Below are 27554 nucleotides of genomic sequence, written 5' to 3'. Positions count from 1 at the left end.
CCGGCACACTATGATTGGTCAGCATGAAATTCACTGTTCAAAGCAAAAGCTACTCACACAGGTCTGACCGTGGTTGAAAAAGATACCCTGAGCGGAATATTTGACAGCTTCCTCGAAGTCGGCGTCCTCGAAGACGATGTTGGCGCTCTTTCCACCGAGCTCAAGGGTCACCTTCTTGATGTTGGACTTGGAAGCCTCCTCCATAACCTTTCGGCCGACGGCGGTGGAACCAGTGAAAGCGACCTTGTCAATGGCAGGGTGACCAGCAAGGGCATTACCGACGGTCTGGCCGTAACTAGCAAGGAGTCAGAATGGGAAACGAATCAACTGAGGAGTCTACTTACCCAACGACAACGTTAATGACACCTTTGGGGAGACCAGCCTCATTGAAGAGCTTAGTCATGTACATGGCGGTCAAAGGAGTAAGCTCTGAAGGCTTGATAACGACAGTGTTACCAGCAGCAAGAGCGGGAGCGATCTTCCATGAGAACATGAGAAGAGGGAAGTTCCAGGGGATAATTTGACCGCAGACACCGACAGGTTCATGGAGGGTGTATGTGAGCTTAGAAGAAGAGGTCTGGGAGAAAGTTGGTCAGAGACTCTGCAGTAAAGTATCAAAATCTGTCTCACCTCAATAACCTTGCCGTGGATCTTGTCCGCCCATCCACCGTAGTACCTAAATGTTCTGGCAGATTCGATAACGTCGAAGCCCTTAGCAGCGCCGAAAGTTTTGCCGTTGTCGAGAGCTTCAAGAGAAGCAAGGATATCAAGGTCCCTCTCCATCAACTCGGCAATCTTAATGAGGTACTCTCCTCGCTTGAAACCGGGGACGCTGAGACCCCAAGAGTTGTTGAAAGCATTGTGGGCGACCTCGACGGCCTTGTTAACGTCGGCCTCCAAAGCCTCGGGAATTTTGGTAAGGACCTCGCCTGTAGTGGGGTTGTAGACGCTGGGAGGACATTAGATGTTATGGACTGCAATGGGCAAAAGACGCAAGCTCACTCAATGGTCTTGGCATTCTTGTCGACGGAAGAGGCCCATTCGCCGTTGATAAAGATACCGGTAGGGACCTCGACCTTGCCCTTGTAGCCGGCGTGGTTGAATTCATGTGTGAATGTGGGAGCCATCTTGATAATTAACTTGCGTGCGGGGATGTGATAAATAGCACAGACAGATATGGTTAGGGAGGAGATGGGGATGTGTCGATCTAGGCTATATATACTAATTCGTGCAGGGGGAAGGCAGTTCGGTTTTAATGAGGTTTGCCGGTAACCTGGTAGATTACGCATTGGTCATTTGAGATGCATTGTCGGCCCGGGAATTGGGAAAGGCCGTGTGAAGACCCTGAGCCCCATACAAAATCTGTATCGTAACCTCCACCTCCACCTTCTTTCGGCTAATCTAATATCCCGAAGGAGGTATGTTCCATCTCGTCGCTCAACCGGCATCCCCAACTCCGCCACTTTTAGTGCTGGCCCATATTGCTGGGGATCTTTAATTACACTATGCCTCCACCGCCAAATATTCGCCCATCATAATACGTAGGCCAGTTTAATTGACTGTGGATGTATTGAAACATGTTTTCCGACTGCTGCTCCTTAATGCCGAATCTGATCGGCACTTGCCATCGTTCATAGGCGCGTTATCTACCACCAGCCAGCCGACAGCGTGTCTGATATGTGGGCCAGCGGGCGCTTTGTCATCAAGTTTCCCATAATACGCTAAACTCCGCTAAGACGCCATTTACAATTACCACGTCCCTCCGGATACATCATGTCATATAGAGCCAGAAAGTGCATTTTTGTCATGCATGTCTCCACCTTCTGGGCGGTAGTACCATTACATGAATAGCCGGAAACGTGGTCAACCACGAATGCGAGACCGATGAAATCATTGCAACGATCCTTCTTGAAGGCGATGAGAATGGAAAGATATGAGGACTTCTGAGCTATTCTTCCCCTTCCCCCAAGTACAGAGTACTGAAACCCCCACCACCGGGCCCCGATGACGAGTCCAAATCTAAATCTAAATCTATGAAGGAGACTGCTACTGAGGAAAGAAGAAAGAGCGCGCGGGTTATACGTATGGTGCTGCATAGTACTTGTACTAGGTGCATTGGCGTCAAGAGTGGTTCCGGACTCGTAGCTGGGATTTGAGTCTTCATGGTTCTAAAGGAATCGAATCATATGACATATTTCCTGCCGTTCTTCTCCTTTCTTCATCATGTGCTAAAGATGACAATGCATCCTCAAGCATTGACAATAACCATTGCGAATCAACAAGGATCTCGACAGCACTCGTGTTTCTAAAGCTGGATGTTAACAGCAACAGTACGGCCTCCCATTGACCGCTAAAAGCATCGCGTATATCGACCTTGACATTAAGCACCAGCTACAAGTGCCTACCTCGAGCGCAGACCTCGCACGAGTATGGCCCAGCGAGTAATGGCGGGGAAACCATCACACTGATCCATTTTGCAAACTCCTCATTGGATTGCAACTCCTCAGCAATCTTCTTGATGTAGTGTTGATAGGCTGGGGTTTGGCGGAAAAGCTTCCCATTCTCCGCGTACAAAGGGCGGACTTCCCCTGTCTCACCGGATCTAATTGTGCCAAAGTTTGCAAAAGTTAATTTAGTAGGATATAGCCTTAAGAGTTTCATCAGTTCGCCTGTATGATTGATTGTGTTTATTGTTATTCTGAATACGCACTCTTCTTCAGTATCCGTAACCCTTGACAACACTTTGCACCATTCCACGATGGATTCGATCTCCGCTTCTCTGTTCTTCGAGTCGTCTATCCCATTTTCTTCGGACGCGGGGACAAGATCAAACGTCATGTTGTGAACAGGGTATGCGTATACCGTATTCCAAATACTGGCATTGTGCATTACGAGGTGGAAAGGACGCAATGCCTCTACCAGATCATAGGTAGAATGGAAAGGTTCATTGGCGACTGAGTCAGGTAAGTCGTTTGGAATATATAGACAAAGGCTGCCGCAAGATTGCCACGCATCTTCGAGCGCCATCAATGGTGGAAGCCATTGTGCAGGCTCCTCCAGGAGGTTTCGTATGAGCTCTTCTCCGAGTGAAACGCCTGCCATTTCTTGAAAGAGCTTGGGTTCAGGACGAGAGATGAACTCAAAGGGACCCGCCGGTATGGTATGGGTGCCAAAAGTGTCAGCCTCTTGGGAGAAACTATCTACTGCCTCTAACATCCTGAGGAGGGCATTGGCAGTCTGTATCCGAAGGTAGTTGCACTGTTTCAATAGCATAATTTTCTGAGCGCCGGGATGACACTTGAAGAACGAAATCTTTCCCGTGGCTTGATTCATCGTCCCTGTAAACCATGGAAACACAGTAAAGCGATCCTCATCGTTCCATTCTTTGGAAAACGTGTACTGTTTTATGCCTCCCCCAAGAGATGCTGGTTCCTGATTATCATGAGCATCTGCCATGCCCGCAAATACGGCCTCAACGTTTCCATCGTGAAGAGTAATTTCTTCGTACAACTGGTACACGTGGGTTTCGTACACCTTGCGTGATAAACGAAGGATAGTGGTGAAGTGCGAATTACAACATCTCCTCGCAAGGTAATGGAGAATGAGTTCAGTAACTTCAGGCGGGAACGGGGAGAGAGTGACGATATCGCCAGACGGCAAGGGGTTTGTCGGACTGACACAAGGGCAGGACATTTCGCGAGAAGGAGGGGTATGTGTCGATGTGGGTCAACGAGGGTATATAGGTGGGATAGTTCGGATATATGATTAGGGAGCGTGCTGATGCTTTTGGCGCCGAGGCTCTGTATGAGTGAAACGAAAATTACTAGGTAAAAGACGAATGAATTTACGACTTCCAGTGGGATTGGTTGTTGTTCGTTTTTTTCATCATGCCCTGCTCACCGCCGACGCGCCCTTGATTTCTCCAGCAATTTCTCCGGTGAGATCTAACTCCGTTCACTCCTCGCGGGCACGGACTTTCGTTTGATGCAATGCAATGCACATCTGATTTCTATACGTAACGAAAGTGAGTGTGAGTATCTAATTCTTGCTACTATGGAACCTTTCATCACATTCATTCTACGTCTCATCTTACCATGTAATCCAGTACTGAAACAATCTGAATGAATGTCCGTCTCGAGCTCTTGTGTACTATTATGGGGCGGAATAACGGTGGCGCAACGTAAAGAGCAGCTCTATTACGGCGTTGTGCACGTTTAATGATTAAGCGTAGGAGTCGTCCGCTTGCTGTTAGCAAATGGACTCTTGTCGCCATTTCTGCAACTGTAAGAGATAAGCACGCATTTAATACGATGCAAATAGATAAAAAGGGTGCAAGAAATATCCTCATCTCCCGTCAACCGCTTCCAACCTATGAAAGTTACTCATCGCCTCACAGTTGATGAAAGGTCAAAGCGTCAATTGATTGAAAAAGTTCCATACTATTAGTTTCATCCTTTCCAAACGACCATGTTCGTCATAGTGTGTCCTGATCGCAGTATGTTCAGCGGACAATTCATGGGAAAGGCTCTTGAATCGAATGGTGTTGCTATGCATGCAATTATCCTGAAGTCGTCTACAGTCCACCTCTGGCACCCCTCCTGGCCATCTATGTTCCATCAGCATATGCACAGCAGTGATCAGAAGAGAGAGAAAGAGAACTCACCTCAACAACCTTCCAGCCGCCAGTCAACTCATTCTCCAACTCTGACTCCAACCTCGTAATCACCATCGCGTACCTGCACTGCTCAACATCATCCTCTGATCCAACAACAACCTTTCCGGTCTTGGCTGATCGGAAGAGGAGTTGTTCTTGGGTGGCAAAGGTAATGACGAACACTGGGATGTTGTTCTCAAGCATTTTGCCGTGAGCAATGTCAACATGCTTGATGTCGAGGATCTTCGAGTCGGAAACAAGGCCTTGTTTAATGAATTGGCCCATGGTCGCCCAAAGGACGTTAAAGGTCTATAGAGTGTCAGTCTGGTTGTTTATCAGCGGAGAATTTTTGACTGACAGCTTCACCACACCAAGCCTTCAAGCTTTCCCTGTCTGCACTCAGATAGGCATCGACAACTTCAGGTACAATGTACTCTCTCAACTCCCCAGTCCACCTGTCCATCCTAAAATTGGGGTCTAAAGCCTTCATGGCACGGATGACTTGAGCGGTCTCGTTCTCTTCGAACAAAGAGCCGACCTTGGTACCGATGGTTCGGATGGCAGAAACGAAGGGAGAGTCAGACTCATAGTAATTCTCCATCATACGTTGATAGGTGGGGGATTCCTTGATAAACGCAAGACGAGAGACGGACTCGGGCTTGTCGGAGAGAACAAGAGCCTCACCAGCTCTACAAGTGGGATTAGCTGACGCCGTTATATCGGAAGCACTCAACTCACTCAGGATTTTCCTCGACCCTTTTGATGGCAGCTCTTCCAGCTTTCTTAGCCCTCATCTCCCTCTTCTTTCTCCTAGCCTCCTTCTCCTCGTAACCACCATATCTACTCCCAACACCACTCTCATCTTCAAAGGCCTCTTCGAGACTCTCAGCCATCAACTTGTACGCCTTTGTGTCTCTAATGGGCGCAGTAGCGCTAGAGGCGGCAGAAACGAAACGGTTGGTAGCGGCAGAGATGGCCTTGAGAACTTCGGAATCGGCGAGAGCGTGCTGGACAGCGTCGTGCACGGAGATACCAGCCTTTTGAAGATCACCGACTGCAGATTGGATTCGAGGATTGTTTTTGATCAAGTTGGTGAGCTAGAAAAAATCAGAAATTGCGTGTAAATTATTCATTCAACCAGCTCACCCTAGTCTTCTCATACACATCCTTGGCCCTCTTCATAGCAGCACTATCGGCGAACTTGTCAACATCACCTTGCAACTGCTTGACATTGTCCTGCCACCCCTTGTTCTTCTCAATCTCCTCCTTTAAGACCTGGGTGAAAACGGCCCACGGAGATCGAGGGGTGATAGGCTCATCGTTGGTTGACTTTTTCTTTTGTGATTGTTGTTCAGACTTTTTCGACTCGTCCAAGAGACGGGCTGTAGATGAGAGGGGACGGAGCGACTGGGGAGGGAGGAATCGGCGGGCGGGGAGTGGCTGTTGTCGGAGTCGAAGAGCACGAAGGAAGACTGGTCGGGAGTGCATTTTGATGCTTTTTTTATACGAAGATGTGGGAATATAATGTTTTTATTAGTATACGACAATTTGCCTCCCATACGACTTTTCGTGCAATCAATTCCATCGGACTCTGTCGGCGATTGCCTGTCCACCATGTCCGGTTGAACTCGTGGCCAAAGCGGACATTTGCTCTCCTGTCCGGATTCAAAGGCCCGCCCCCTGTGATGTGTCCTGTGCGACTAAGGCGATTTCAGTTGTACTATTTACCAGTCTCGTCGATTCTTCTGCTCGATACACGGATATCAATCACAACTTTCTCCATAAAAGAGCAATGGCAGAAGACAAGGCCAAAGAAGAAAGGGCAAAACAGGCAGAGAGAGCGAGGAAGCTGGTACGTAGTACTACTCACAACAACGGTTTGCGCTACAGCTCACACACGCCGCAGCTCGCTCAGAGAAAGAAGAAGAAAGCAGTAGAGGCTGGTACAGCGTCGGAATTTCAGACACCTGCATCAGTAGATACTCCTACTTTCCCATCAGCAAGGACAAGCTTGGATGATGCGCAGCCAGAGAGTGAGAAATCCAAGAACGCTGACGCTAAAGACCAAGGAGTTAAACCAGTCGATGTAAAAGTGGAAACTGAAGTAATAGAGGAAGAAACACCGCAGGAGGCGGATATAAAAGAAAAGCCGCAACTTGAAGCTCGTCTCGAGGAAGCTGCTGTACCAAACCAAGAAACGCCCGACAAACCGGCACCAGTAGAAGAAGAAAGGTCTGCGCCGGAACCGCCTAAGGAGTCCAAGAAGAGCAAGAAGAAGGCTGCTAAGAAAGAAAAACAAGAAGCTGCTAAAGCAGCAGAGGCGGAAGCAGAAGCCAAAGTCCAGGAGGATGCGGGATCTGAGAAAGCGACCGAGGACGTTGCTCAGGTGGAACAAACTCCCGCTGGGAGCTCGCAGAATGAGACCAAGGAGACTGAGACGTCTGAAGGCGTGAAACCAGCACCCGAAGCTTCAAGCATTGAACCTAAACCTCAACCCCAAGCACAAGGGACTGTCAAGCACACAGAGGAAACCTCCAACGACTCCTTGGCTAATCTTCAAGAAACTGTATCCCTTCTCCTCAACGAACGTTCAGAACTCCAATCCCAGCTATCCTCCCTTCGCTCTGAGCTTGAAACGGCCCAGGGAGACACGAAACTCTTGGAACAAGGGCGAGAGTTAATCAAGAACCTGGAGGGGGAGAAACGATCATTGGAATTCCAATTGAACGAGGTGCAGGAGAAGGCGGCTAGGATTGAGGGTCTGGAAAGGCAAGTGAAGAGCACTGAAAACGACTTGGACGAGGTAAAGAAGGCGAAGAAATATCTGCAGGAAGAAAAGGAACGGTTGGAGTCGGAACTTGTGGCGCAACGAGATGCTGAGAAAGAAAGAGTGGGAAAACTGGAAAAAGCTATTGAAAGGTCAAGAGAAAGGGAAGGTGGTCTTGAAGCGGAGATCAGAAGATTACGGCAGGTATGTTCATTTTTAACATTCGCAATTCCACCCATAGGCTGATCTGTCAATGACAGAATCATAACGAACTTTCAAACAACCTGTCCAATCTAGCCGCTGATCTTGACTCCCTCCGGTCTTCATCAGCCCTTACAGAGTCGACCCTTGCGGATCTTCAAGCCGCCCACGCCACTCTCCGATCTGTCCATGATCAGCTCAGTAGCGACCACTCTACCCTTAAAGACGAACATTCACGACTATATTCTAAACATTCTTTACTTCAAGATACGCATTCCTCTACAAACACCACATTTAAGTCTCTCCAAGACGCACATACCTCTTTGCAATCCGAGCTTGAATCCATCAAATCCAAATTAAATAACGCCACGAAACGCGCAGACACCGCCGAGAAGCGGAAGGCAGCTTTGCAGAATGATAACGAAGAATTGTTTAAGCAGCTTGAGGAGGTGCGGGAAAAGGTCGTGCAAGCAATGGAAGAGAAGGCAGTGTTGGCTAGCGAGGTCGAAGGGTGGGAGATGAAGGGTAGAGGGTGGGAAAACACTAAGGCAGAGATGGAGAAGGATCTAGAAGTGAAAGATGCTGAAGCTACGGTGTGTCGAAACGGGTATCATGGATTAGTAGGTGCTGACTGTTTATAGGACCTTCACGACCAAATGTCATCACTTGCAGAAGAAAACTCTTCCAGAGCAGAGCAAATCACTTCTCTCTCCTCCCAGCTCTCCAAAGCTCAAGAACAGATCTTCTCCCTCCAATCATCCCTACTTGCCGCACAAGCTGCTGCCATCCCTCTCCCCGCTTCCCCCTTAGCGTCCACCTCTGCCCTTAGCCCTCCGCAGGAAAACCCCGACTTATTGAGCACCGCTGAAGCAGCCCATGCGCTGGAAGTGAGTAACCTCACAGCTGTCATCCGTAGCTTGGAAGACGGATTGTACAAGCGCGAAATGCGATTGCATGAATTGGAGAGACAGATAATGAATCTTTCTGGCCGATCTGGGACGTACAGGTCCACGAGCGGGAGTGGTAGTGGTAATGGGGCCAAGGGATACTTCTTCTCGCCGCCTGATCAAGAGCCATCAGCTCCCCAATCGCCCACCATTGCTCTTAAGCCGAGGTTAAATCCTGTAGACGCCATCCTCCCTCACTCAGTACGACATAAACGTCAAGTATCTCTCAATGCTCTGAAAGCGAGAATGGAACCTAGCATGAGCCTTAAAGGTGCTTCGCCGCTGAGAGGTTCGAGAACGATGGGCGAGATCAAAGAAGAAGTTAATATGGGAGATGAAGGAAGGCGAGAAAGTATGGACAGTCGGATCGTTGGTGTGAGAAAACAATTCGGAGACGAGATCATGTTCTGCTGTCCCGCATGTGATGGACATCTCATCACACTCTAAACGTTTTCGCATATCGAAAATGTTAAAATAATGCGTAAACAAAGAATGAACATTACTTGGATTCATGAGTGGAAGAAAAAGGGATGGAGGTATAGGTATAGATTCATCCATGCATACATCATATACATATTTGACAACAACATGGTCCTGCCCTTAGAATTAATAGTTTGCTCTTTTCTAGTTATTGAGGTGGTGAGAGGTGCTTAGCCCAAGAAGACTTGATCGTCAATTTCTATTCCAAACTCTTCCTTTGCCATTGCCTCGAACTGCGCCTGTATTCTATCTTCCCAGCTTCCTTTTTCTCGCGGGATAAGTTCTGTAGACAAGACATTAGCTGGCTAATATCGCACATCTCAGCAAAAGACTGGTGCTCACTCTGCCTCAAGGTTGTCAACCAGAACGCAATATTCACGATACTCAAAGTAAACCTAAAGACAAACGTATCCCATCTATCGCGCAACCACATTGTCAAACCGACATTATGCAACGAACGAGAGTTGGTGAGAGAACGAGTATAGCCTATGGATGCCCATTTAGCGGTGAGATTGATTCGCGAGGAAGGGGAGCCGAGTATCTGGTTGTTGGCCTGCATCATTCTCTGGCAGCGGGATAAGAAGATTAACTCCTGTGGACGGCCGTCAGAGTGATTCAACTATTACTGTAATAAACTGACTCTCGGTATCAATCGCTCATTCTCTAACATTGTTTTCAGTCTTCGCTTCAGTTCTAACTGTTGTTGATACTTGTCCTCCTCCGTGGGTTTCGGATCATTTTTGGGTCTTGACTTGTCTTTGCGCACTTGAAAAGGTCGAAGAAGAATAGCTGAAGCGAACCTGCAGACAAAAGAGTTAGCTCAGTCTTTTTTAACTCTAAGCGGTCCTTTAGTGGTGATCTTACAAGTTGGGATCGAGAGCGATACCCCATTTTTTCGCGATGCTTTCTATTGTAGGGATATCAATGACGAAAAGGGACCTCCATAATCTGCAGTAATCTTCGCGGAACTGCTGGGGGAGCTCGATGTATAGTCCATGGTCTATAAGGACCTGGTCGGATTTCCAGTCAATGTTACAAACTTCGATTGAAAAATCAAGAACTACTTACTATTTGCGGTTTCCCTTTTTTGGTAGGATGAGGTCGCACCAGGATGTTCCCTGGATGGGGGTCACAATGGACGAATCCCCACGAAAAAGTCATAGCCGACATTGTCGATATGGCTAAATCCATTACTTCGCGAAGATTGAGGCCCCAGTTTTCAAGCTGTTCCTTATCGTTCAAACTACATTACCTAGCGTCAGTCGCTCCCCGAACCAAGGTGGAAAACGGACATACCGACATCCGTCGATCCACTCCATAATCATCACACGATCACTTTCCTGGCAGCCCTCATCTTTCCCGTATACTCGAGGAACGTATACATCGCCCCTGAGCTCTGTAGTACGTTCCAGAAACTCGGCGCATCGCCTAGCATTGGAAGCTTCGTGGATAAAGGAAGTTTCAAAACGCATCTGATTGGAGACGTATTTAGCCCTAGGCAAATGTTAGCATGGGAACAATTACACAGGTAGCAGTTTGCAGAAGCACTTACACGAAATACACTATTTGTGATATATTAGCTCATGTGTAAGATTAAGGAGTTCAAGGACTTACTGGGCATATCAAACAGCTTCTCAGACAACCACATGAGCGATCTAGACATTTAGGACCTTCAGCATGTACAAAGCTGTTTCCTCCCAGGCGATAACTTACCTGTAACTAAACAGATCCCATTCCATCTGCTTCTCGATAGCTGGCTTCTGCACCTTAACCGCCACTATCTTTCCTGGTCTCTCATCTCCCACCCCGGGTTTCAGTATTGCTTTATGAACTTGAGCCACTGATGCTGACGCGAAGGGATCCCTAGAGAATTCTTGAAAGATATCTTCGGGTTTGACACCCAGATCTTTTATGAATACTCCTACGACCTCGTCATACGACACTGCGGGCGCTCGATCGAAAACATGACCGAAGGCTTCTCGATAAGGTTTGGGAAGAAGGGCAGCCTGCAATCCAAGTGCTTGACCAAGTTTCAGATAAAGCCCTTGGTTAATATCAATGACCCATCTTAAACGATTAGCCACCCGTGTATGAAGTGCTTCTATCTCATCTGCTTTGGATGGGGCAAAATTGATTTTATCTATGACCAGTCAGTTTAAAAAGCCAAGCAAGCATGCGAGAACCCTTATTGGCTATACTGACAATCTAATGTACACAAAATACTGTGGCTCAGTGTCAGCGGAGTCCCCAAAAGACAAGACAAGAAAGCACGAACCCGATATAGCCAGTCCTCAAACTCCTGGTCAGAGCACTTGCGTTTACCTCCTTGTCGTAGATATAAACCACACCTCCTCCAGCGCCTAAAATAGCCAATCTCCTGGCCCATATGGTAAATTTTGATTTCTCCTGTCTGGGTACTTGGCGTATCGAAGTAGAAAATACCCGAGGCAACTTGGCTCCGGGTCTAAAAGAAAACAATCCCTTTCCTTCGACAATGGCCAAGCTTCCTGCAGATACAGTTCGGCGTGGCAGTCGAGGTAACATCATGCACACCTCCTTGTTTTTTGATTGCTCGACTGTGAGCCCTTGAGGAATTGGGAGATGTATCCGTCGACTGGCAGATGGGCGAAATATCTTCAGAGAAGGCAAAGATCGACTTCGACCGGCGGCATGTTGACGATTCTCGGAATCTTGACGTCAGCGTTCTGCCTTATTAACCAGGCGGCATCTCATTCGGTTCAGAAGTTCCTTGTATGAGGGTGTTTCTTTATACGAGGGTGCGCACTCGGAGAAGGAATAAAAAATGGCCCATATTCATGCTAAAACCGCTAGGTAAACTTTGCAGTAAGAACAGTTACAAATATAGATAAACGCGCAGCACAGTATGGGGAGACGCAAAAAAGACAAAAAGAAATGTTGTATCTTAGCCTTCGACGGGGCTCGAACCCGTGATCGCCCGATATAAGCTTGTGAAAGCTTAAAAGTCGGACGCTGTAACCAACTCAGCTACGAAGGCTTTGATGTCCGTCATACATAAAACCATATTATGTTCCCAGTTGTGTCTAACAAAAACAGTACGAGTATTACTGCCATGCTCGCCTCTACCTGTTTTTATTGTGTCAACATCATCCTCCTCATACACACGGTAGCGTACGGCGTACGGATATTGCAGATTGTTCTGCACTTTCTTCTTCTTGCCGCAAACCGTCGCTGTTGCCCAGTATCTCACCGTTTCTTAGCTTTATCAAAGCTATATATGCTTCAGTACGACCACAACCACAGCCAAGCAAAAACACTGACATCGTAATCCGTTTCTTTTACTAATGAACTTGTAGCTTTGGTAACCTCGTCACACCCGACATCCACACAACTTTGAATCAAAAAACATATCTTGCAAGTGCCTCAACTCATATCAGCAGTTACCTAAAGAGGATATAAGGGCTGTTGGTGGCTTTTCGCCATCATTCACCTCTAAAATTTAAGATAAGTATTCAAGAGGGGCTGGTAGCGTAGTAGCAACGGCTTGCTGCTTATCTCATTCATCGACATCCTCACATTAGCTCGCTCTGTATACAATAAATGCTCCCACACTCTTTACCCGGCCGTGGCTCTCGACAAAGGTAACTCTGCCTACTGTTTTGGGGTCCGATGATGCTGAATCGGATAATCCAACTCCACATGTGATTAAATGCGGGGAAGAGGCGGTAGAAGCTCAAATGAAATAATCTATGTGCTATTGGTCTAATTATTTTTGTTATATTGGTTTTCTATTTAAGATTTCAGCTGCTCCATTCCATAACTGGGCTCCTGATGTAGTATATGATGGAGTACCAACAATTGTGACAACATGGCTAACAATTATGCCAAAGCTATCATCACATCTAATTCTACTACTTGAAGTACAAGCAGGTGCGGTATCTGTTATCGCTGAAGATTGCCACACTGTTCGAATAGCCAGGACAGTTGTGTATCAACGCTGTTGTAGATGAATGGGCAAAGCAATACTTCACCCTACATAACTTATCCACATAATCATTATAGTCCAGTAAAATATCGGTACGTGAGGAAAGGATTGACTCTAACATTCACGATTTCCTTCATTCAGAAACAAAGACGGATCTTTCCTCTAGCAGACGTCGTGGAAATGACTGGCATCGGTCCCTGGAGGACTTTCAATGACTCTCGCGTACTAATTCTTCCCCTGGCCTTGGTACGTTTCTTTAACAGGCGCGCTACTGAAGCAGACAGAACACGAACTAGTGGGAAATGAAGCTCTCAAAACGTTCACACAACTTGACTATATATATGCAGCAAGTTGCAGCGCGGTATGTCAACGGCCATAATCGTCTCTGTCGGTCTATAGTATTACCTATGAATACCTAGAATGTCATGGGCCAGTCCCAGCCTACGCATGTATTGATTAGCAAAAGTGATACCGCAGTCAGCATCCATGAACTTGAACATATGCCCCTTTCTGGCCGACGACTCCGACAGATGTAGATAATGCAGCAGGTTGATGACTGACACGCAGTTCAAGTAACTGAAATTAGCAGTCTCTGACAAGACGCCATCCATGTGAACCTTAACACTGATTATGCAATTGTGCAGCGAATTCGTCACGAAGTGCGGCTAGCCCAAGGTCAAGTGGTTAACAGATAATCAGTATCCTTTCCAGACGTTTTCTCTCATGCTCAACTCCCGGCTCTTTTTGGAAAATTTGACGTTTTTGACCCCTGCCATCTGGGATGAGAAAGGGATCGTATCTGCATCCTCGATACAAAACCCAGCTAGCCCTACATATACACCCAGAACTTCTAACCGCATCCTTACTTGAGGGGAACGCTGTGAAAACATAAGCCCGGACGTATGAAACCGTGCCATTAAATGCAACGTACAATCGAGAGTCCTTCATGTTGGCACCTCGAGAGTGACCGACAGGCTTGTAAGTGATGGAGAATTCACCGAGGTAGTGGCCAGTCATCTCAGGCTTAACCTCGACGGTGGTGAAGGTCTTGCCGTTCTGAGCAGAAAATCAGACTTCGTTCCATTCGTGTGCTTGCGAGGTCACTCACGTAGACACCAACAACGGAACCAATCATCTCGGGGACGATGATCATGTCTCGGAGGTGGGTCTTGACCATAGCGGGCTTCTCGTTGGGGCCGGCCTCAGTCTTAGCCTTTCGGAGCTTCTTGATGAGACCCATGGGTCGTCGCTTAAGACCTCGCTGGAACCTCCTTCGGGCACGGGCGTGGACGAGCTGTAAATTTGAAATGCCAAATGGTGAAAAGCGACAAATTCGACATCAGCGCCACTCCTCATTCCAATGGATAGAGATCACCCACGTTGATGAACTCCTCGTTGGAAAGGTCGAGGAGGTTCTCAAGCTCGACACCCCTGTACTGGTACTTCTTGAAAGACCTGGAGGCCTTCTTGGCAGCGGCTTCCTCTTGAGAAGTGAACTCAGCCTGGCGAGGAGGTAGTCAGCGTCTATCCAAAATTCCCACAGCCTTTTCTTTGCCATTCGTTGTCCCCCATTGCTTCTTCATCTCTCTCGCTAATACTCCCTCTGCTTTGTTTTATTTCCCCGTGAAATCACCTCTGAACCAAACTCACCATTTTCTATTGTCCAACGGTACCCAGTAATCAATCACACAAGTCACAATAGTCCAACCAAAACACGTTATAAATGTCGATTGCACCGATATCGAAGGGGAGATGAGCGTTAAAGAAGAAGAACCTATGGTCAGCAAAACACCCTGAGGTATATGTATATGGGATTAGACATACGATTCTTGATGCGTAAAGAGAAAGAGAAAAGAACCAAAAGAAGAGACAACGAAACCTCGAATTGGTGGGGCGACTAGGAGAGCCCAAACGCGGAAGGAATTTCGCCAATTTTGCTCTGGCATCCGGAGTTTGTCGGCGTTTTATTTTAATTCCGTTCTGATTCCGCATGCTAAAATAAATAATAAATACAATTTTTTTTTGATGGAGGCGGTAATGAACCTAATTGATCCCCCCGTTATCTAAGCTGGCACTTGCTTGGCGGCGGACAAAGAAATGATGCAAAACTTTTCGTTTGAGTCTCTAAAATCAACCTCGATGCACCGTATAGCGGTGCTCTTTCCCCCCGATATCTTTTACGGGACGGGGAGAAACGGAGCGGGGTAAGAGTGATCCTCTGGCGGGTTGATATGCCAGGCGCTTTCTGTGCTTGGATAATGGTTGCTGATTGTGCTCGAAAGTCAGTAATCATTTGTGATACTCGACATAATTCCTAGATCTATTAAATATGTTATAATGCATGACGATCTTATAGTACAACAGCGGCCCAAATCAACGTTGAAACAATTATTCCATGGTCAAGACACTGTTGCACATTCAGTTTCGGGGTTAAAAGCTACTAGACAATAACACTCACCTTCGCTCACTTCTGCCTGTAGCGGGATAATACATACTCCATTCAAACTCCCACCCATCTTCTCCGATTCCGCCAACAAACTTTCCCGGGTTAAAAACGTGGCACCCTTCGTAAGTGAGCTCATATCGTTCGTACTTATCTGCCAAGACCACGGCAGAAGGCATGGGGTACAGGCGCAAAGCGTGATCGTATTCCCAGAGAGTGGGGCGGACAGAAATAGGAAGAGGCGAGAGATGTGCTTGGTCCAAAATAGTTTGAACGAGCTATCTGTATATTAGTAATGACTAGACAAGGACGTTATGAATACTCACATATCGCTTCATGTTCATCTCCTCACCCTCTTTGACCACAACTAAGTTTCGCATCATCTTCCCCATCAAATCCTCTCTACAGATCACAATCTCCATTCCAAAGTACTTCAGCCGACATGGGTTGCTGACAAATCTTGCGTTCGGTATACGGTTTGATAAACGCGTGGTGAATGCTGAAGGAAGAGAGGGACGAGGAAGGGTAGTGCTGGACCAAGGGTCTGAAGGGCCGGGAACAAAGACAAAATGTGAGGAATGAAGCAGGGGAATGGATTGAAGAAGCTCTGCAAGAGAATTAAACCCTCGGCTATATCTTTTGAGCCCTTCCTGGCCCTCCCATCCGCCTTGACAGAAGTTACCGCAAAGTACAAACACCATCGGTCGGTACTCGGCAGTGTTGGCATATCCTTCAAACATCTGGCGCAGGGCAGGCATAGTTCTCGGATGATCGAGCCAGACATCAGACAGAATAACAAAAGATATCTGAGTGTTGGCAAGCACTGTGGGGTTGTACTTTTGCTACTTCAAGTTAGTTCTTTTTCCAAAATGCAGCGCAAATTACCGCACCTCTTCTTTCAGAGATACAGCACCACCTCCCAAGAAGTCCACGTGCCCATGTAAGGACCTCGCGATATTTCTTCTTTCACTCGGAGGGTGTCCCATAGCCAACACGCGAACCGTTTCCTCCACTGTGTACTCTCCTTCTATCAAGACCATACACCCCTCAGTGAACAGCCCCTCACCGGGAACAGCATCTTCCATATCCAGAACAACTCGACTTTCTCCATCTTCAAGGCACAACTTGCCCTCTTCATTACGCGCGAGCATTCCGAATAACAGAAAAAGCTGACCAGCACGGCCTAAGAGGTTGCGGATTGACGTCAATTTGAGATAGTTGGCACGATCGTGACCACCGATAGCAGGGGGTGTGAAATTTTCGTTACGAAGGATGATCTGCACAACGTAAGGACAGCTTGAGGATGAACACAGAAAAACTGACCTCTTTGATAATGGCCCAACGTTCACGAAGGAAAGCCGATCTTGAACTGGCCTGACCAGCGACAGACGGTTGAGCCTTGGATCTACATCTTGATCAGTCTTGGTTTTAAACTTGGAATCATGTGACTCACTGAACAAAACCTGACCGTACAGGATCATATCTCATGGCAGGCATATCAAAAGAGTCCACGACAGAGAAGTGTGATTCAACATTCACTTCAGAAGGGTCTGCTACTTGTGTGTCTTCTGTTGTCTGTGGGCATATCAGCTTTCTGCGATTTTACGATGGTACAGGCAGTATAGAGCTCACGCCAAGCTGAAGATTTTCGTAGGCCTTTTTTAAAGCTTGCAATGACACCAATGATGATGAATCTAAAATGAAATACGTGAGTATGTAATGCTGTATTCTGCAGCAAACGAACGTACCTTCAGCTTTCAAATACTCTTTCGCCCAAAATTCGAGACCAACCATCCATTCGTCCTCGGGAATTTCATTCTGACCGAGCCATTAGCTGGATCCATAGGCCGGCTAAAAGGTCTCGAATCTACCAACCTCTATAAGAACTTCTTCGATATAATGTAGGGCTGGAGCAGGCAATGTCAAGGAGTGCTTGGTCGAAAAGACCTAATCATGCAAAATCAGTCCTTTCTCCGAAGAGGATAGAGAAAAATCTTACCTTAACGATCGCTGAACGCATTTGATTCACCATCTCGCTCTGCTATGCCTGCTTTTTATCTCCTGTGAGCTGCAGACTGGCCGGATTTCTATTTTAAAGAGCGCGTCCAGCATTTTGATCGATCACTTGTGTCCCATAAACGCGTCGATCCGCGAGGGTGGAGGCCTTACGTGGGTGTTTACATAACTTTTGCCTTAGCTTATCTTCATAGGCACGCGTTTCTTGTGCAGTATCTCACGTGCCTAGTAATAGCTTGTCCGCCCTTCTGTTTCTGTTGGATGGTCGATCAGCCGGGCCGTTGCCATCAGCAAAGAGATCTTTTGCTTGTTTTTTTTCTTCGGTACACAGCACAAGCAGCGACAGACTATGGCGTTAAGAAAGCTGCAAGGTGAGTAAACTGACCGATACAATGGACCAGCATGCTGAATACCAGTCAGCGGAAATCGACCGCACCCTCAAATCGGTCGCCACGGGTGTGGAGGTGTTTGAAGCTACCTTTGACAAACTCAACTATGCCACCAACACAACGCAGAAGGACAAGCTTGAAAATGATCTCAAGACCCAAATCAAAAAGCTGCAGCGTATGCGAGATCAGATCAAAGCTTGGCTCGGTAACGGCGACATCAAAGACAAGACGGCGTTGCTTGAGAACAGGCGGTTGATCGAAACCCAGATGGAAAGATTCAAGGCACTTGAAAAAGAAACCAAGATGAAGGCTTTCTCCAAGGAAGGGTTGATCGCTCAGTCTAAGCTGGATCCTGCGGAGAAGGCCAAGCGAGATATGATTGATTGGATCGGGTCAACTACCGACGAATTATCAAGACAAATCGAGCAGACGGAGGCGGAAGTCGAAGCTCTCCAGGTAGGCAAGAAGAAGAAGCAGGCCGGCGAGAGGCTGGATGAGCTTGAAGAGTTAAATGAGAGAAGAGAATGGCATATTGGAAGGCTGGAGGTTGTCCAGAGAATGTTGGAAAACGGACAACTAACAGTTGGAGATGTTGAGGACATCCAAGAAGATGTCAAATACTTCGTTGAAGCCAACATGGTATGTCATATCTTCATCTCCCCTAGCTCTCGCCGACCGCTTTATCACAGGAAGAAGACTTTGACTTTGACAACGGTATCTACGACGAACTCAATCTTCAAGATGAGGAAGACTTCCACGACTATCTCCACGAACATCCGTCCGCAACCGATGAGCTTGAACCCGAACCCGAGCCCGTCGTCCCCACGCAGGCACCAAAAACCCCTGCCAAGGAAAAAGAAGACAAGAAAGCCACCCCTCACAGGTTGTCTAAATCTGAATCTCGAGAAAAGGAGGAGGAAATCCCTCCCAGTCCTGTGGTGGTGAAGAAGACGCCCTCAAGAAAGACGACCTTGGATAAGGACAAGAAAGACAAGAAGGACAAAGAGAAGGAAGACAAGGAGCGTAAGGAGCGCGAACGGGACGAAAAAGAGCGGGAAGAAAGGTCTTCAAGCAGTCAACCTACCCCTTCCAAACCTGCTCCCCTTCCTCCCATCAAGTATGCTGCCGCTGCGGCCGCCGCCGTTGGGGGTACCGTTTCTGCTTCTGCGCCATCTCAAACAACTCCCTCCGCAACCTCAGAAGGTTCTAGGGACGACATCGTTGCTTCTCCGGATGAAATTGCTGCCGCCCCTACCTCTACGTCCTTCCCACCACCACCTCCCGGACTTTCACGTTCACCTTCCCAGGCCGCTACCCCCCAAACCTCGTCCCCTGGGACACCGGGCCTTCAATCCCATGCGCCAAGCACTAGCACGGGAGCAGCTGACATGGCTACTCCCAGTCAAGCACCTGGAAGCGCTGTCCCTCCTCCAGGCTATCCTGCGCCACCGTCTTCGTCTTCTGCCGAGTCTTCTCGTGCTGCTGTTCAAGCTCAAGTTGCCGCTGAACAAGCCCAGGCCCAGGCCCAGGCTCAGGCTCAGGCTCAAGCCCAAGCACTCGTCCAGGCACAAGCTCAAGCACAGGCCCAAAGCCAGCTCTCTGCTGCTCAAATCCAAGCCCAGTTGCAGGCTGCTCAAGAAGTTCAAGGTCAAGCTGGAGTCATGGGTAACTTGATGCAAAGCTTTGAAGTTGCTAAAGAGATTTGTGAGTATGAATGTTTTGTATGTGGGTGCGGATGGGGTTGTGTATTTCATTACCCCCCTGGATGGGGGAAGGGTAAAGGCAAAGGGAGAAGAAAATGCCCTGGCCCTCATCCGGGCAGCACGAAGATGGATTGGGAAAGGAGGGCAAGGGAGGGTGAGAGGGGGAGATCCAGTCTGTGTTTGTGAATAGTTTGCTAATGTGGCTGTAGCCAAGCGACGCTCAGACGACACGAACGAGTTACATGCCGCTTTGGAAGATAGTTTTGCGAACGCTCCGCAACAAATGGACGCTGAGCCGTAAGCCCATCACTTGATTGTTCTCGACGTACTTGCTGACATTCTTCAACCAGTCCTCGCTATTACCACCCTCAAAACCCCATCAAGACCCCATCATACTATCCTCAGTCTCGGCTTCCTATACTCGAAGACAAATCTATCTATTCTCGTCTCGAACTTGACCAGTTATTCTACATCTTCTACTACATGACTGGGACATACGAACAATGGCTCGCCGCGAGGGAACTGAAAAAGCAAAGTTGGAGATTCCACAAGCAATATTTGACTTGGTTCCAGCGAGCGCACAACCCGCAAGCCATAACAAGTGATTATGAGCAAGGAGGATATTACTATTTCGATTGGGAGAACAGTTGGTGTCAGAGAAGAAAGAGTGATTTCAGGTTTGAAGTGAGTTTTGTTTTTCTGCGATGTAATGTGACATTTAGCTGACGCGGCGATACAGTACCGATGGTTATCAGATCACTAGTTTTCTTCTTTGACGCGAAGCGATAGGATGGAATTGGGAATGCATATTGTAGTTTTCTGATTTATTTTTTGATCTAATGTCGCTGAAGGGCCTGGGGCACGGCGCGTATTCGCGACTAACAAACGTATATGGATCTCAACAAGGACATATGGATCTCAACAAAGACAACAATAGCAGGGATCAAGTGCCAGGGAGATACGTGTGGCAATTCAGTGCCCGGTGTATGGATCAGCTGGACGCGTGGTCAAGAAATGATGGGCTCAAAAGTTAAAACGTTGAGATACAGGTCTTCGCTTTACGCTCACTTTCAGACGCGGGGCCATCAGTCACCTGTCAAGCTCCTCTTCTTTGGAATCACAGCCTCGTTGGTTCAAAAGCCGTAACCGGTGAGACATCAATTCGCCAACGCAAGGGGCAGAAACTAATGAAAAAAGTTCATATCAGAAAATCGGTATCGTACCTAGGTATTGAGTTGGAAACGGCAGTTGAAAAAGAACTGAGAGGCATCTTAGCATCATAAGGTTGATAATGAAACATGGGGAAAGGAATGGCAGTCGGTAAGCCGGAACCAAGGGCCGAGAAATGAGCGAACGATGTTCGGAGGTCGACATCATTGGGCGGAGATACGCCCCTGTGTGGATGGTAAGCCCGATATGAACGGCGATTTCGTGAGACGATGGACGCTTGTCTGTGTGTGTTCGAAATTTGTTATTTTTTTGGGTGAGTCCTGTGGAAGCTGGAAGAAAAGGAAAACGCTGATGAGGGACCTGTCTCTGTCTCGTACATGGTCACCGAAACGCGTAGGAGAGGAGTGGGGTGTTGCAGATCATCGTAAGCCAACGGATCTTCTCTGAACAGCGCTGGTAAGGCCAAAGACAACAATAGTTGTATCTGGTGACATGAGCTGACCAAGAGCGCGGAGAGGGCCACAGACGAAAGGGCGTAACCTCGCTGATGGCTGATGTCTACCTTATGATGCTGATTGACCATGACTTTTCTGACGATGGTGTGAAGCTATCTAGCTAGCCGCAAGTCCCATCGAACGTGAAGATCATTCCTCGGTCATCAACATCAAGAAAGACTCAGCTTTTATACCGGAGCAAGACTGGCCTAGACGAGCCAGGATGAAATGGCCGCGCCCCAAGCAGGTCAAAGCTCATCCAGCGTCCGAAGCTCTAGCAGCGTAGTAGCCAGGTTCAACATCCTTTCCGGTAGTCACGATAAGGCTTATTAGTGCCAGGGTATTAATTGATGGGGAGATTGGGCCCCTCCTTTCGGGAACATTAACACGTTTTGTGGTGCGGTAACTGATGGACTAGGCCGTGAGAGGAAGGGCAGAATCAGTGCATATAAGAAGATCTCGCCTTCCTCCTCCGCAGCGTTGTCTCATTTCTGAATAGACGTCCTTCCTAGGTGTGCATTTTCGGTCTTGGAGTGAGTCTAGCCCCTTCAAACCACCAGTTACATCCTGAACATCTTGCCACAGCTCATTCGTCTCATCATGTCCGCTCGTACTCGCACACGACACCACCCCAGCGCCGGCACCCGGCCTCGTCCGCCGCTTATCCAGACAAGCCAGGCGGCTGAGCCAGCTGCCGGTGCGTATCTCGTGCTAGCAGGAGCGCAGTGCTGACGCCGTAATAGATGGCCGGAGAGAAGACAAGAGCGCAGAGTGTGAGTTATGCGCTAGCGTACGTAGTTGACCCGCGACTGACTTTACCCAGCCAACCCTTCAAGACCGCCCACCCCGGCCCCAACCTCCTCCAGGGCGTCCAACCCTCTTCCGGACCTTTCTCGCGTGGCAACCGCCGCTTATACAGCTTCTATCCTTGCCCGCCCACCTCCGCCTACTATCTACGGTCGGCCTGGTACTCGTCCATTCTCTCTCGATCCGTTGCCGTTCACCGACGAAGATATTCCGTTGCCCAAACCGTACAACTCCAATTACCCGCATCCGATTACCGCATACGCCTCTCCTGGGGTCAATCCAGAGACTGTCAAAGGATCAGGCTATAACAAGCTGCTGCAGGATATCGTCAAGGAGGATGTAAAGAGCGCTCTCGGAGATATCCTTTACGACGCTGGCTTCAGAGATCTGTCTAATTCAGTCTATTTGCTCTTTTCTTACGAAAGCATGGGGCAAGGAAATGGGATTCCGGAGAGTCTCTGGAGCAAATTTGAGAATGTCAACAATGTGAGGCTGCCAGCCGCCGCGGCTGTCACTGCGTCGGTCGTTGCTCAGGTCGAAGAAACCCCTCCCAGATTTACTCAGTCTCAACTCAACTCAACCTGCAGCAGCGACTTTAATGCTCATCGCACTGTGGAAAACAACCAAGCGATGGGACGCACTCTCAGACTGTTATCCGGCGAGTCGATTTTGTCGCCGCCTTATAGCCTGATCCAGACACAGACACACACACAGCCGAGAGACAGGGAAGCAATGGATGCTTGGAAGACTGAAATATGCGCGGCTTGGGAGGCTACCGGACGCTGCAGATATGGATCTAGCTGCCAGGCAAGTAACGTTCGTCTCCCGCAACTCGCATGCTTGTTGACTGGTTCCGGATTTACACAGTTTGCTCATGGCATTGAAGAGCTCAAGCTTACTCGACAGTCACTCATCATACGTGGCCTCGCCCCCCAATCTCCTCCAACACCTTCTGATATACTCTCCCCTATTTCTCCACATCGTTCATCCGTCTCCCGCTATCCCGTCACTTGCAGGTCTAGTCAGACCCAGATCTACCATCCTGCGATCATCTCGGGGTGCCCTTATGTCATCAAGGCTAGTGATAGGAGAATGTCAGTTCCACATTCGCAGCTGAGTAGGGTGGCAGAAGACGAGCTGCAATTTAACGATTTGGACTTGGGATTCAGGCGCCTGTCAGATGTGTCATCTGGCCCTCCTTTCGCCAACACTCAAAACCTCGGTGTGCCGTCATCACGTCCTCGTTTCGACCCCCTTCCATCCAAATTCGCTCCTTCACCTGGTGAGGAATATCAAGGCTACCTATTCCCTCCCTGCAAACCCACGTCCCTTTCCTCTGACTCTGCTTCATCCATCACATCATTCAATATTGGCCCGCTCTCAGCTCAGGAGAAACAAAGAAGACTGGTTTCCCAACCAAGTAACTTGACATTGTACACTTCGTCGTCATCTTCAACTGAATCTGTCAGTGGTGGATCGAGGTTATCCATGTTCTCGGCCTTTGACGATGGATTGGGCGAAAGTCTGGTCACCCCAATCGAGGTTGGATGGGAGAACAATTACCTAGACTCCGCCTCTGGCTCATCAAGCTCTAAAACAGGGCTCGACATCCAGTCAAGTAATAGCGGGACTGGCGATGAGATCGGTTTCGAAGCTACTGGAATGAGAAAAGCCGGCCTAGTCAAGTCGGGAAGTATGGGCAGTGTGGGCATGATGGGGTTACCGGCCCATTCGAGCTTGCCTAGTATGGTGGGGCCGAAGGTGTCAACTACTTACGAATTTTCGAGTGGCAATTCCATCTGGCGTTGACCTTGCTCTGCCTTTTTCTCAGCTTCACGAAAAGAGTCATGTGTACTTTTCAAAAACGATCTGTGTCAAGTCATGCCTGTGATCCTTCTTCCACATCTTCAGCTTTTGTTTATTGTGGGATTTTGTATATCTGCGCTGAGTTGTCGGTCCTTTTTTTCTCGCCTTTGCAAAAATAGACACTTTAATAAAAGTGCAGTAATGCTGTAGCTTCAATCCGATTGACAGGTTTTGGCATGATGTTATTGATAGGCAAAAGAAGTGGTTGTGTCTGATAGCTTTTATGTTCATGTCAAGTCTAGGTACTGGCGCCTTGGATCTTATTAATTATACACGCTCATACTTGTTTTTCCTTTTCTATCACTTCGTCTGTACCTGCTACAGGTGCTTTGAGAAAAAAAATCCAACATGCATGTCTTATGATACGTTTTTGAAGAAAGTCAACAGTTGAGATATGGTACCAACAGAAAATTGAGTCAGTCGGGATAATAAATGAGAGTGAAAAGATTGTTATGTAGATTCTAGGTGTATGCAGACGCCAAGGCTGTTAAGCACCGTTGGTACCAGTGCTGCCGCCAGCCAACAACCTCGACATTGGCTGGGCATAGGCTATGGATCGTTTGACGTAAAAAAGCATGTACGCTCTCTGCGCCAATACAGCAGAGAGAGATGTAGGAGTGACTGACATTCGCAGAAACATCAGCAACGACTATCAACGACTTGGTGCCCATTTTAGACTCACCCTTATCATCATCACAATGCCACCACTCCTCGCCGTCCCTCACATCCGCCCAATAATGCCCATTGTCCAGCTTGCCCTCATGAGTGACAACTGCGAACAGATCGTATATGTACAGCGAGTCTGGTAATTCTTTCTCCTTTCTGTCATTGCCACTTTTAGAAGATGAGGAAGAGTCTACGTAAGGACGCATATCGAGGGTGGATGGGAACCGGACATGGGATTCGATCTTGACGGACGTAGTGGCGGATGAATGGGCAAAACGCTATTGGCCATATTTTAGTATTGGCGTATATGTAACCCAGAAAGAGAATCATACCTTGAGTTGGAATGACAACACTGGAGCAAGCTTTTTCACTCCCAATTTTCTCATGGCCACTACGCCCACGCCGCCCCCACATCCAGAACACTCGTATCCGTTCCCTCCAGGATCTCCAACACGCTCTGGCGCACAAAACTTGCGTAACATGCCCGCTAATGTTAGTTGATCCGCTTGCCCATTGGTGGACGGGCCAAAAGCCGATGAGTCGGAGGATGAGGATGCTGATGAAGGAACAGACGGAGGTGGGAAGTCGAGCTGGATGTCAAGAATTGGATCGACAGTGTTGGAGGTCTTGGAGCATTTAGAGCAGATAACGGAAGATTGGAGGGAGCCCGCAAAGGTTTGATCTTTGGGTGAGGGTTAGTATCATCAACTGTACGAAATAACGCATATTTACGGGCAATGCAGTTACAGCTGGATAGCTGACCCTTGGCATGAGCATGGATTTGGTCCAGCGCAGCAAGAAAGAAAGAATGGGCATCTGTGTAGAGTCAGCTGTAGTATCACTTGGCAAAGCCAAACAATTTACCTTGCTGACCGTAACCCTCGAGCTCTGTGCTCGCGTGCCACATGGCGTAGAGCATTGTGATAGGTCCAAAAGGCGACTTGTCCTCATTATAGAACTGAGCCAGAAGTCAGCGTCTCCCTCGTGTGAAAACGAACAGCACTCATTACCTCTTCAAAAGCCTTATCCATCTCGCAGCACATGCATCCCCTCTCTCTATCGCTTCCCACTGCACCTGGCCCGTTCTCTACACCTAAGAACGGCTTCCCGACCAAAAGGCCTTTGCCACCGTTTGTGCACACATGTCGATTGTGTTTGTCTGAGAGGAAGTATGCTTTGAGAAGCGGATTATGAACAAGTGCTTGAAGGACGGCCGAGAGGAAACATGTTTGAGATAAATTAAGAAGGGGCCGTAGACCTAGACGCGCATAAGCTTTTAGCTGATCCCATAAAAGATGAGAAATTTGACTCACCACGACAACTTGTCCTCACCACCTCTCTCTCATTGAGCGCCGCAATATTGTTCGGGTTCCACGATTTCCACTCGCCTCTCCCCCTTCCCTTGCCACCAACCAAACCTGGTTCGCGTGAATGATCGTTTGACTCTTCAACGCGGATTCGAGTAGTAAGGAAAAGTGATTCAAAAGTATCAGGATATGTTGTATCCCCACAAGCTTCACAAAATATGGTACCAGTAGAGGGATCAACAGCTACCATTATGTTATCAGCAGGATACGCTACAGGTGGATAGTTGAGACGTACCAAAAGCACATTTCCTTCCGCTGCTCTTCCAATGTCTCTTCATACAATCCTTCTCATTAGCTCCTTTGCCCACAAGCGGCATACAGCCAACGTATGGGCAAGTAAGGCACGCCCATGGCCTGGAAAGAGGAGTTTTGCAAGTATGACACCCCGGAGACATGGTCTATGGAATTATAAGCCAATGTCCGGCAAAAGACATATCCAGCTCAAACGTACCTTCCGTCGCTTGACACCTTGCGGTAAAGCTCCCCATTTAACAACGTCCACGAACCTTTTCTCAATTTCAGCTCCTTTGGATCCCGGTGGAAACCCTAGAGTGTTCCCTTTGGCTCCTGATGTGCCAGGGTTTCTTGAAGAGGCGCTCGGTATGCTGAGAAGAGCGGACAAATGAGGGCATATAGATGTGTCAGTCCTGTCAAATATGCGGGATTGAGGGGTCGCCATCGCGCCAGGTGGGATTTATATGCCGTCTCGATGTATAACCAAGCTGCGACTGTTACTGAGGGTAGTCACAGATCCAGGTTATGAGCAGCAGGCTCGAAATTAGAGATTATGCAAAAGAAGAACCCATTCCGATTCCTTCAACAGAATAACAACCGACAACTACCGGCTGGGTGATGTCATCACTTTTTGTGTCCGTTATCCGGCTCACAAACGAAGCCAACTTCCTCGAGTCGTTACTTATAAAACTTCAAATCAGGTCGCACTAAATACGGACCGAAACCAATGAATGCTGCAGAGCCCCAGCTTCCGAGTGATACTAGGTTGAAGCTCCGGCCAAAATGGTTGACTTTGTCGCAAATAAAGTCAGCCAAAACGCAAAGTAATTCGCTGAGATCACCGCTGCGCATTGATCGGCTAAAAAAACCCTAACAATAATAATAATAATGAAGAACATAAAGACTAGCTGGCTGGAAGACATATGGTTGGTAATCATTGGACCCTTCTTGGCCTACACAGGGCTGATGAGAAACGTCTAGTAGCGCAGACTGTTATTCAACTGCTGTATTATAAGACGCTGCTGCTGAAAGAAGGGTGGTGGAGCAGTGGTGAACGTGTGTTGTAATAATTATAATTAAGGTCAGAATCACCGACTTTCACATTTCACAATTCACAAGAACAAACAGTTTGTGATGATTGCTATACTTTCCATGCGTTCAGATGGCGAGTCGTCCAGGTCAATATCTGGACCTACGGGGTGATTTGGAGAGGAGAAGGTTTGCATAGCAGTTGCTCAATGATATTAAAACTATGACGGTAAAGTTCATGGATTCACACCGTTGGTGAAACGGTATCATGCATCGTTGCCATTAGGTGATTTTCGATGCGGCAAGGGTTCGACTCCCTTACGGTGTAATTTTTTACTTTTTTGTCCTTTTTTTCCT

The 27554-nt window shown here is 47.9% G+C and overlaps 10 protein-coding genes and 2 non-coding genes across 12 annotated transcripts in view; 4 read left to right on the top strand and 8 right to left on the bottom strand.

The window, feature by feature from the left end:
* CNF03900 (aldehyde dehydrogenase (alddh), putative) overlaps window positions 1-1233 on the bottom strand; it is a 2129-nt gene extending 896 nt beyond the window's left edge. Inside the window, exons 1-5 of the mRNA XM_571348.2 lie at window positions 1003-1233; window positions 631-949; window positions 345-577; window positions 58-295; window positions 1-8 (exon numbers count right to left, since the gene is read on the bottom strand). The exon at window positions 1-8 is cut by the window's left edge and continues 235 nt beyond it. Coding sequence (XP_571348.1) covers window positions 1-8; window positions 58-295; window positions 345-577; window positions 631-949; window positions 1003-1127 — 923 coding nt within the window. The 5' untranslated portion in view covers window positions 1128-1233. The remainder of the gene's footprint in view (window positions 9-57; window positions 296-344; window positions 578-630; window positions 950-1002) is intronic.
* A 427-nt stretch (window positions 1234-1660) lies between these two features.
* Window positions 1661-3845, bottom strand: CNF03890 (expressed protein). Its single transcript, XM_571346.2, has 2 exons — window positions 2711-3845; window positions 1661-2647 (listed from the first exon to the last, which is right to left on the bottom strand). Exons 1-2 carry the CDS (start codon window positions 3691-3693, stop codon window positions 2392-2394), a joined length of 1239 nt encoding a protein of 412 aa, XP_571346.1. The 5' UTR covers window positions 3694-3845; the 3' UTR covers window positions 1661-2391.
* Window positions 3846-4094: 249 nt separating this feature from the next.
* CNF03880 (import inner membrane translocase subunit tim44, mitochondrial precursor, putative) lies at window positions 4095-6196 on the bottom strand. Its single transcript, XM_571344.2, has 5 exons — window positions 5801-6196; window positions 5393-5751; window positions 5013-5343; window positions 4664-4963; window positions 4095-4606 (listed from the first exon to the last, which is right to left on the bottom strand). Exons 1-5 carry the CDS (start codon window positions 6140-6142, stop codon window positions 4574-4576), a joined length of 1365 nt encoding a protein of 454 aa, XP_571344.1. The 5' UTR covers window positions 6143-6196; the 3' UTR covers window positions 4095-4573.
* Window positions 6197-6409: 213 nt separating this feature from the next.
* Window positions 6410-9142, top strand: CNF03870 (myosin heavy chain, putative). Its single transcript, XM_571342.2, has 4 exons — window positions 6410-6506; window positions 6561-7625; window positions 7682-8215; window positions 8264-9142. The coding sequence occupies exons 1-4, from the start codon at window positions 6447-6449 to the stop codon at window positions 9014-9016; spliced, it is 2412 nt and encodes an 803-aa protein (XP_571342.1). The 5' UTR covers window positions 6410-6446; the 3' UTR covers window positions 9017-9142.
* On the bottom strand, window positions 9115-11684 carry CNF03860 (mitochondrion protein, putative). The gene is made up of 11 exons (XM_571650.1): window positions 11325-11684; window positions 11252-11271; window positions 10763-11189; window positions 10664-10704; window positions 10602-10611; window positions 10346-10543; window positions 10118-10292; window positions 9914-10059; window positions 9690-9849; window positions 9392-9641; window positions 9115-9332 (listed from the first exon to the last, which is right to left on the bottom strand). The coding sequence occupies exons 1-11, from the start codon at window positions 11594-11596 to the stop codon at window positions 9220-9222; spliced, it is 1812 nt and encodes a 603-aa protein (XP_571650.1). The 5' UTR covers window positions 11597-11684; the 3' UTR covers window positions 9115-9219.
* Window positions 11685-11974: 290 nt separating this feature from the next.
* Window positions 11975-12065, bottom strand: CNF03850. Its single transcript has one exon. It is a non-coding gene; the product is annotated as a tRNA-Lys (tRNA).
* Window positions 12066-13627: 1562 nt separating this feature from the next.
* Window positions 13628-14844, bottom strand: CNF03840 (40s ribosomal protein s15, putative). The gene is made up of 5 exons (XM_024657445.1): window positions 14664-14844; window positions 14393-14515; window positions 14122-14307; window positions 13945-14069; window positions 13628-13891 (listed from the first exon to the last, which is right to left on the bottom strand). Exons 1-5 carry the CDS (start codon window positions 14664-14666, stop codon window positions 13876-13878), a joined length of 453 nt encoding a protein of 150 aa, XP_024513135.1. The 5' UTR covers window positions 14667-14844; the 3' UTR covers window positions 13628-13875.
* A 495-nt stretch (window positions 14845-15339) lies between these two features.
* CNF03830 (epsilon DNA polymerase, putative) lies at window positions 15340-17546 on the bottom strand. Its single transcript, XM_571676.2, has 10 exons — window positions 17456-17546; window positions 17332-17403; window positions 17205-17274; window positions 17089-17150; window positions 16910-17031; window positions 16780-16861; window positions 16347-16733; window positions 15783-16298; window positions 15472-15734; window positions 15340-15420 (listed from the first exon to the last, which is right to left on the bottom strand). The coding sequence occupies exons 1-10, from the start codon at window positions 17486-17488 to the stop codon at window positions 15402-15404; spliced, it is 1626 nt and encodes a 541-aa protein (XP_571676.1). The 5' UTR covers window positions 17489-17546; the 3' UTR covers window positions 15340-15401.
* A 212-nt stretch (window positions 17547-17758) lies between these two features.
* CNF03820 (hypothetical protein) lies at window positions 17759-20386 on the top strand. Its single transcript, XM_024657444.1, has 6 exons — window positions 17759-17843; window positions 17893-18500; window positions 18551-19565; window positions 19774-19861; window positions 19915-20248; window positions 20304-20386. The coding sequence occupies exons 1-6, from the start codon at window positions 17822-17824 to the stop codon at window positions 20325-20327; spliced, it is 2091 nt and encodes a 696-aa protein (XP_024513034.1). The 5' UTR covers window positions 17759-17821; the 3' UTR covers window positions 20328-20386.
* A 240-nt stretch (window positions 20387-20626) lies between these two features.
* Window positions 20627-24266, top strand: CNF03810 (hypothetical protein). Its single transcript, XM_024657443.1, has 7 exons — window positions 20627-20713; window positions 20772-21047; window positions 21132-21761; window positions 21814-21925; window positions 21972-22001; window positions 22052-22842; window positions 22903-24266. The coding sequence occupies exons 4-7, from the start codon at window positions 21829-21831 to the stop codon at window positions 23842-23844; spliced, it is 1860 nt and encodes a 619-aa protein (XP_024513032.1). The 5' UTR covers window positions 20627-20713; window positions 20772-21047; window positions 21132-21761; window positions 21814-21828; the 3' UTR covers window positions 23845-24266.
* On the bottom strand, window positions 24231-26706 carry CNF03800 (ubiquitin specific protease, putative). Its single transcript, XM_571674.2, has 9 exons — window positions 26386-26706; window positions 26170-26332; window positions 25881-26117; window positions 25578-25825; window positions 25432-25525; window positions 25300-25383; window positions 24900-25249; window positions 24584-24845; window positions 24231-24522 (listed from the first exon to the last, which is right to left on the bottom strand). The coding sequence occupies exons 1-9, from the start codon at window positions 26611-26613 to the stop codon at window positions 24389-24391; spliced, it is 1800 nt and encodes a 599-aa protein (XP_571674.1). The 5' UTR covers window positions 26614-26706; the 3' UTR covers window positions 24231-24388.
* Window positions 26707-27443: 737 nt separating this feature from the next.
* Window positions 27444-27525, top strand: CNF03790. The gene has a single exon. It is a non-coding gene; the product is annotated as a tRNA-Gly (tRNA).
* The last annotated feature ends 29 nt before the right edge of the window (window positions 27526-27554 follow it).

The sequence above is a fragment of the Cryptococcus neoformans genome (assembly GCF_000091045.1).
Source record: "Cryptococcus neoformans var. neoformans JEC21 chromosome 6 sequence".
NCBI classification, from domain to species: domain Eukaryota; kingdom Fungi; phylum Basidiomycota; class Tremellomycetes; order Tremellales; family Cryptococcaceae; genus Cryptococcus; species Cryptococcus deneoformans.
The sequence above is the reverse complement of the archived record's forward strand: the minus strand, read 5'-3'. Positions and strand labels throughout refer to the sequence as shown.

What these genes read in the sequence shown, in the direction of transcription:
- CNF03870 (XM_571342.2), top strand. Translation starts at nt 6,447, where the DNA reads ATGGCAGAAGACAAGGCCAAAGAAGAAAGGGCAAAACAGGCAGAGAGA. An exon ending in CAGAGAGAGCGAGGAAGCTG is followed by an intron (nt 6,507 to 6,560) that starts GTACGTAGTACT and finishes CACACGCCGCAG; the next exon opens with CTCGCTCAGAGAAAGAAGAA. An exon ending in TGAAAGATGCTGAAGCTACG is followed by an intron (nt 8,216 to 8,263) that starts GTGTGTCGAAAC and finishes GACTGTTTATAG; the next exon opens with GACCTTCACGACCAAATGTC.
- CNF03840 (XM_024657445.1), bottom strand. An exon ending in CCAACGAGGAGTTCATCAAC is followed by an intron (nt 14,308 to 14,392) that starts GTGGGTGATCTC and finishes TCAAATTTACAG; the next exon opens with CTCGTCCACGCCCGTGCCCG. An exon ending in GTTCCGTTGTTGGTGTCTAC is followed by an intron (nt 14,070 to 14,121) that starts GTGAGTGACCTC and finishes TTTTCTGCTCAG; the next exon opens with AACGGCAAGACCTTCACCAC.
- CNF03880 (XM_571344.2), bottom strand. Translation starts at nt 6,142, where the DNA reads ATGCACTCCCGACCAGTCTTCCTTCGTGCTCTTCGACTCCGACAACAG. An exon ending in AGGGTCGAGGAAAATCCTGA is followed by an intron (nt 5,344 to 5,392) that starts GTGAGTTGAGTG and finishes TCCCACTTGTAG; the next exon opens with AGCTGGTGAGGCTCTTGTTC. An exon ending in GCGGCTGGAAGGTTGTTGAG is followed by an intron (nt 4,607 to 4,663) that starts GTGAGTTCTCTT and finishes GATGGAACATAG; the next exon opens with ATGGCCAGGAGGGGTGCCAG.
- CNF03810 (XM_024657443.1), top strand. Translation starts at nt 21,829, where the DNA reads ATGTCCGCTCGTACTCGCACACGACACCACCCCAGCGCCGGCACCCGG. An exon ending in GGCGGCTGAGCCAGCTGCCG is followed by an intron (nt 21,926 to 21,971) that starts GTGCGTATCTCG and finishes ACGCCGTAATAG; the next exon opens with ATGGCCGGAGAGAAGACAAG. An exon ending in AGAAGACAAGAGCGCAGAGT is followed by an intron (nt 22,002 to 22,051) that starts GTGAGTTATGCG and finishes GACTTTACCCAG; the next exon opens with CCAACCCTTCAAGACCGCCC.
- CNF03800 (XM_571674.2), bottom strand. Translation starts at nt 26,613, where the DNA reads ATGGCGACCCCTCAATCCCGCATATTTGACAGGACTGACACATCTATA. An exon ending in AAGGTGTCAAGCGACGGAAG is followed by an intron (nt 26,333 to 26,385) that starts GTACGTTTGAGC and finishes ATAATTCCATAG; the next exon opens with ACCATGTCTCCGGGGTGTCA. An exon ending in CGAGGGTTACGGTCAGCAAG is followed by an intron (nt 25,384 to 25,431) that starts GTAAATTGTTTG and finishes GACTCTACACAG; the next exon opens with ATGCCCATTCTTTCTTTCTT.
- CNF03890 (XM_571346.2), bottom strand. Translation starts at nt 3,693, where the DNA reads ATGTCCTGCCCTTGTGTCAGTCCGACAAACCCCTTGCCGTCTGGCGAT. An exon ending in GTTACGGATACTGAAGAAGA is followed by an intron (nt 2,648 to 2,710) that starts GTGCGTATTCAG and finishes GAAACTCTTAAG; the next exon opens with GCTATATCCTACTAAATTAA.
- CNF03820 (XM_024657444.1), top strand. Translation starts at nt 17,822, where the DNA reads ATGGCGTTAAGAAAGCTGCAAG. An exon ending in GGCGTTAAGAAAGCTGCAAG is followed by an intron (nt 17,844 to 17,892) that starts GTGAGTAAACTG and finishes AATACCAGTCAG; the next exon opens with CGGAAATCGACCGCACCCTC. An exon ending in AGAGTGATTTCAGGTTTGAA is followed by an intron (nt 20,249 to 20,303) that starts GTGAGTTTTGTT and finishes GCGGCGATACAG; the next exon opens with TACCGATGGTTATCAGATCA.
- CNF03860 (XM_571650.1), bottom strand. Translation starts at nt 11,596, where the DNA reads ATGATGTTACCTCGACTGCCACGCCGAACTGTATCTGCAGGAAGCTTG. An exon ending in GAGTGGATCGACGGATGTCG is followed by an intron (nt 10,293 to 10,345) that starts GTATGTCCGTTT and finishes TAGGTAATGTAG; the next exon opens with TTTGAACGATAAGGAACAGC. An exon ending in AAAAAGGGAAACCGCAAATA is followed by an intron (nt 10,060 to 10,117) that starts GTAAGTAGTTCT and finishes AAATCCGACCAG; the next exon opens with GTCCTTATAGACCATGGACT.
- CNF03830 (XM_571676.2), bottom strand. Translation starts at nt 17,488, where the DNA reads ATGGTGAATCAAATGCGTTCAGCGATCGTTAAG. An exon ending in TCGAAGAAGTTCTTATAGAG is followed by an intron (nt 17,275 to 17,331) that starts GTTGGTAGATTC and finishes TGGCTCGGTCAG; the next exon opens with AATGAAATTCCCGAGGACGA. An exon ending in GTTGGGCCATTATCAAAGAG is followed by an intron (nt 16,734 to 16,779) that starts GTCAGTTTTTCT and finishes TACGTTGTGCAG; the next exon opens with ATCATCCTTCGTAACGAAAA.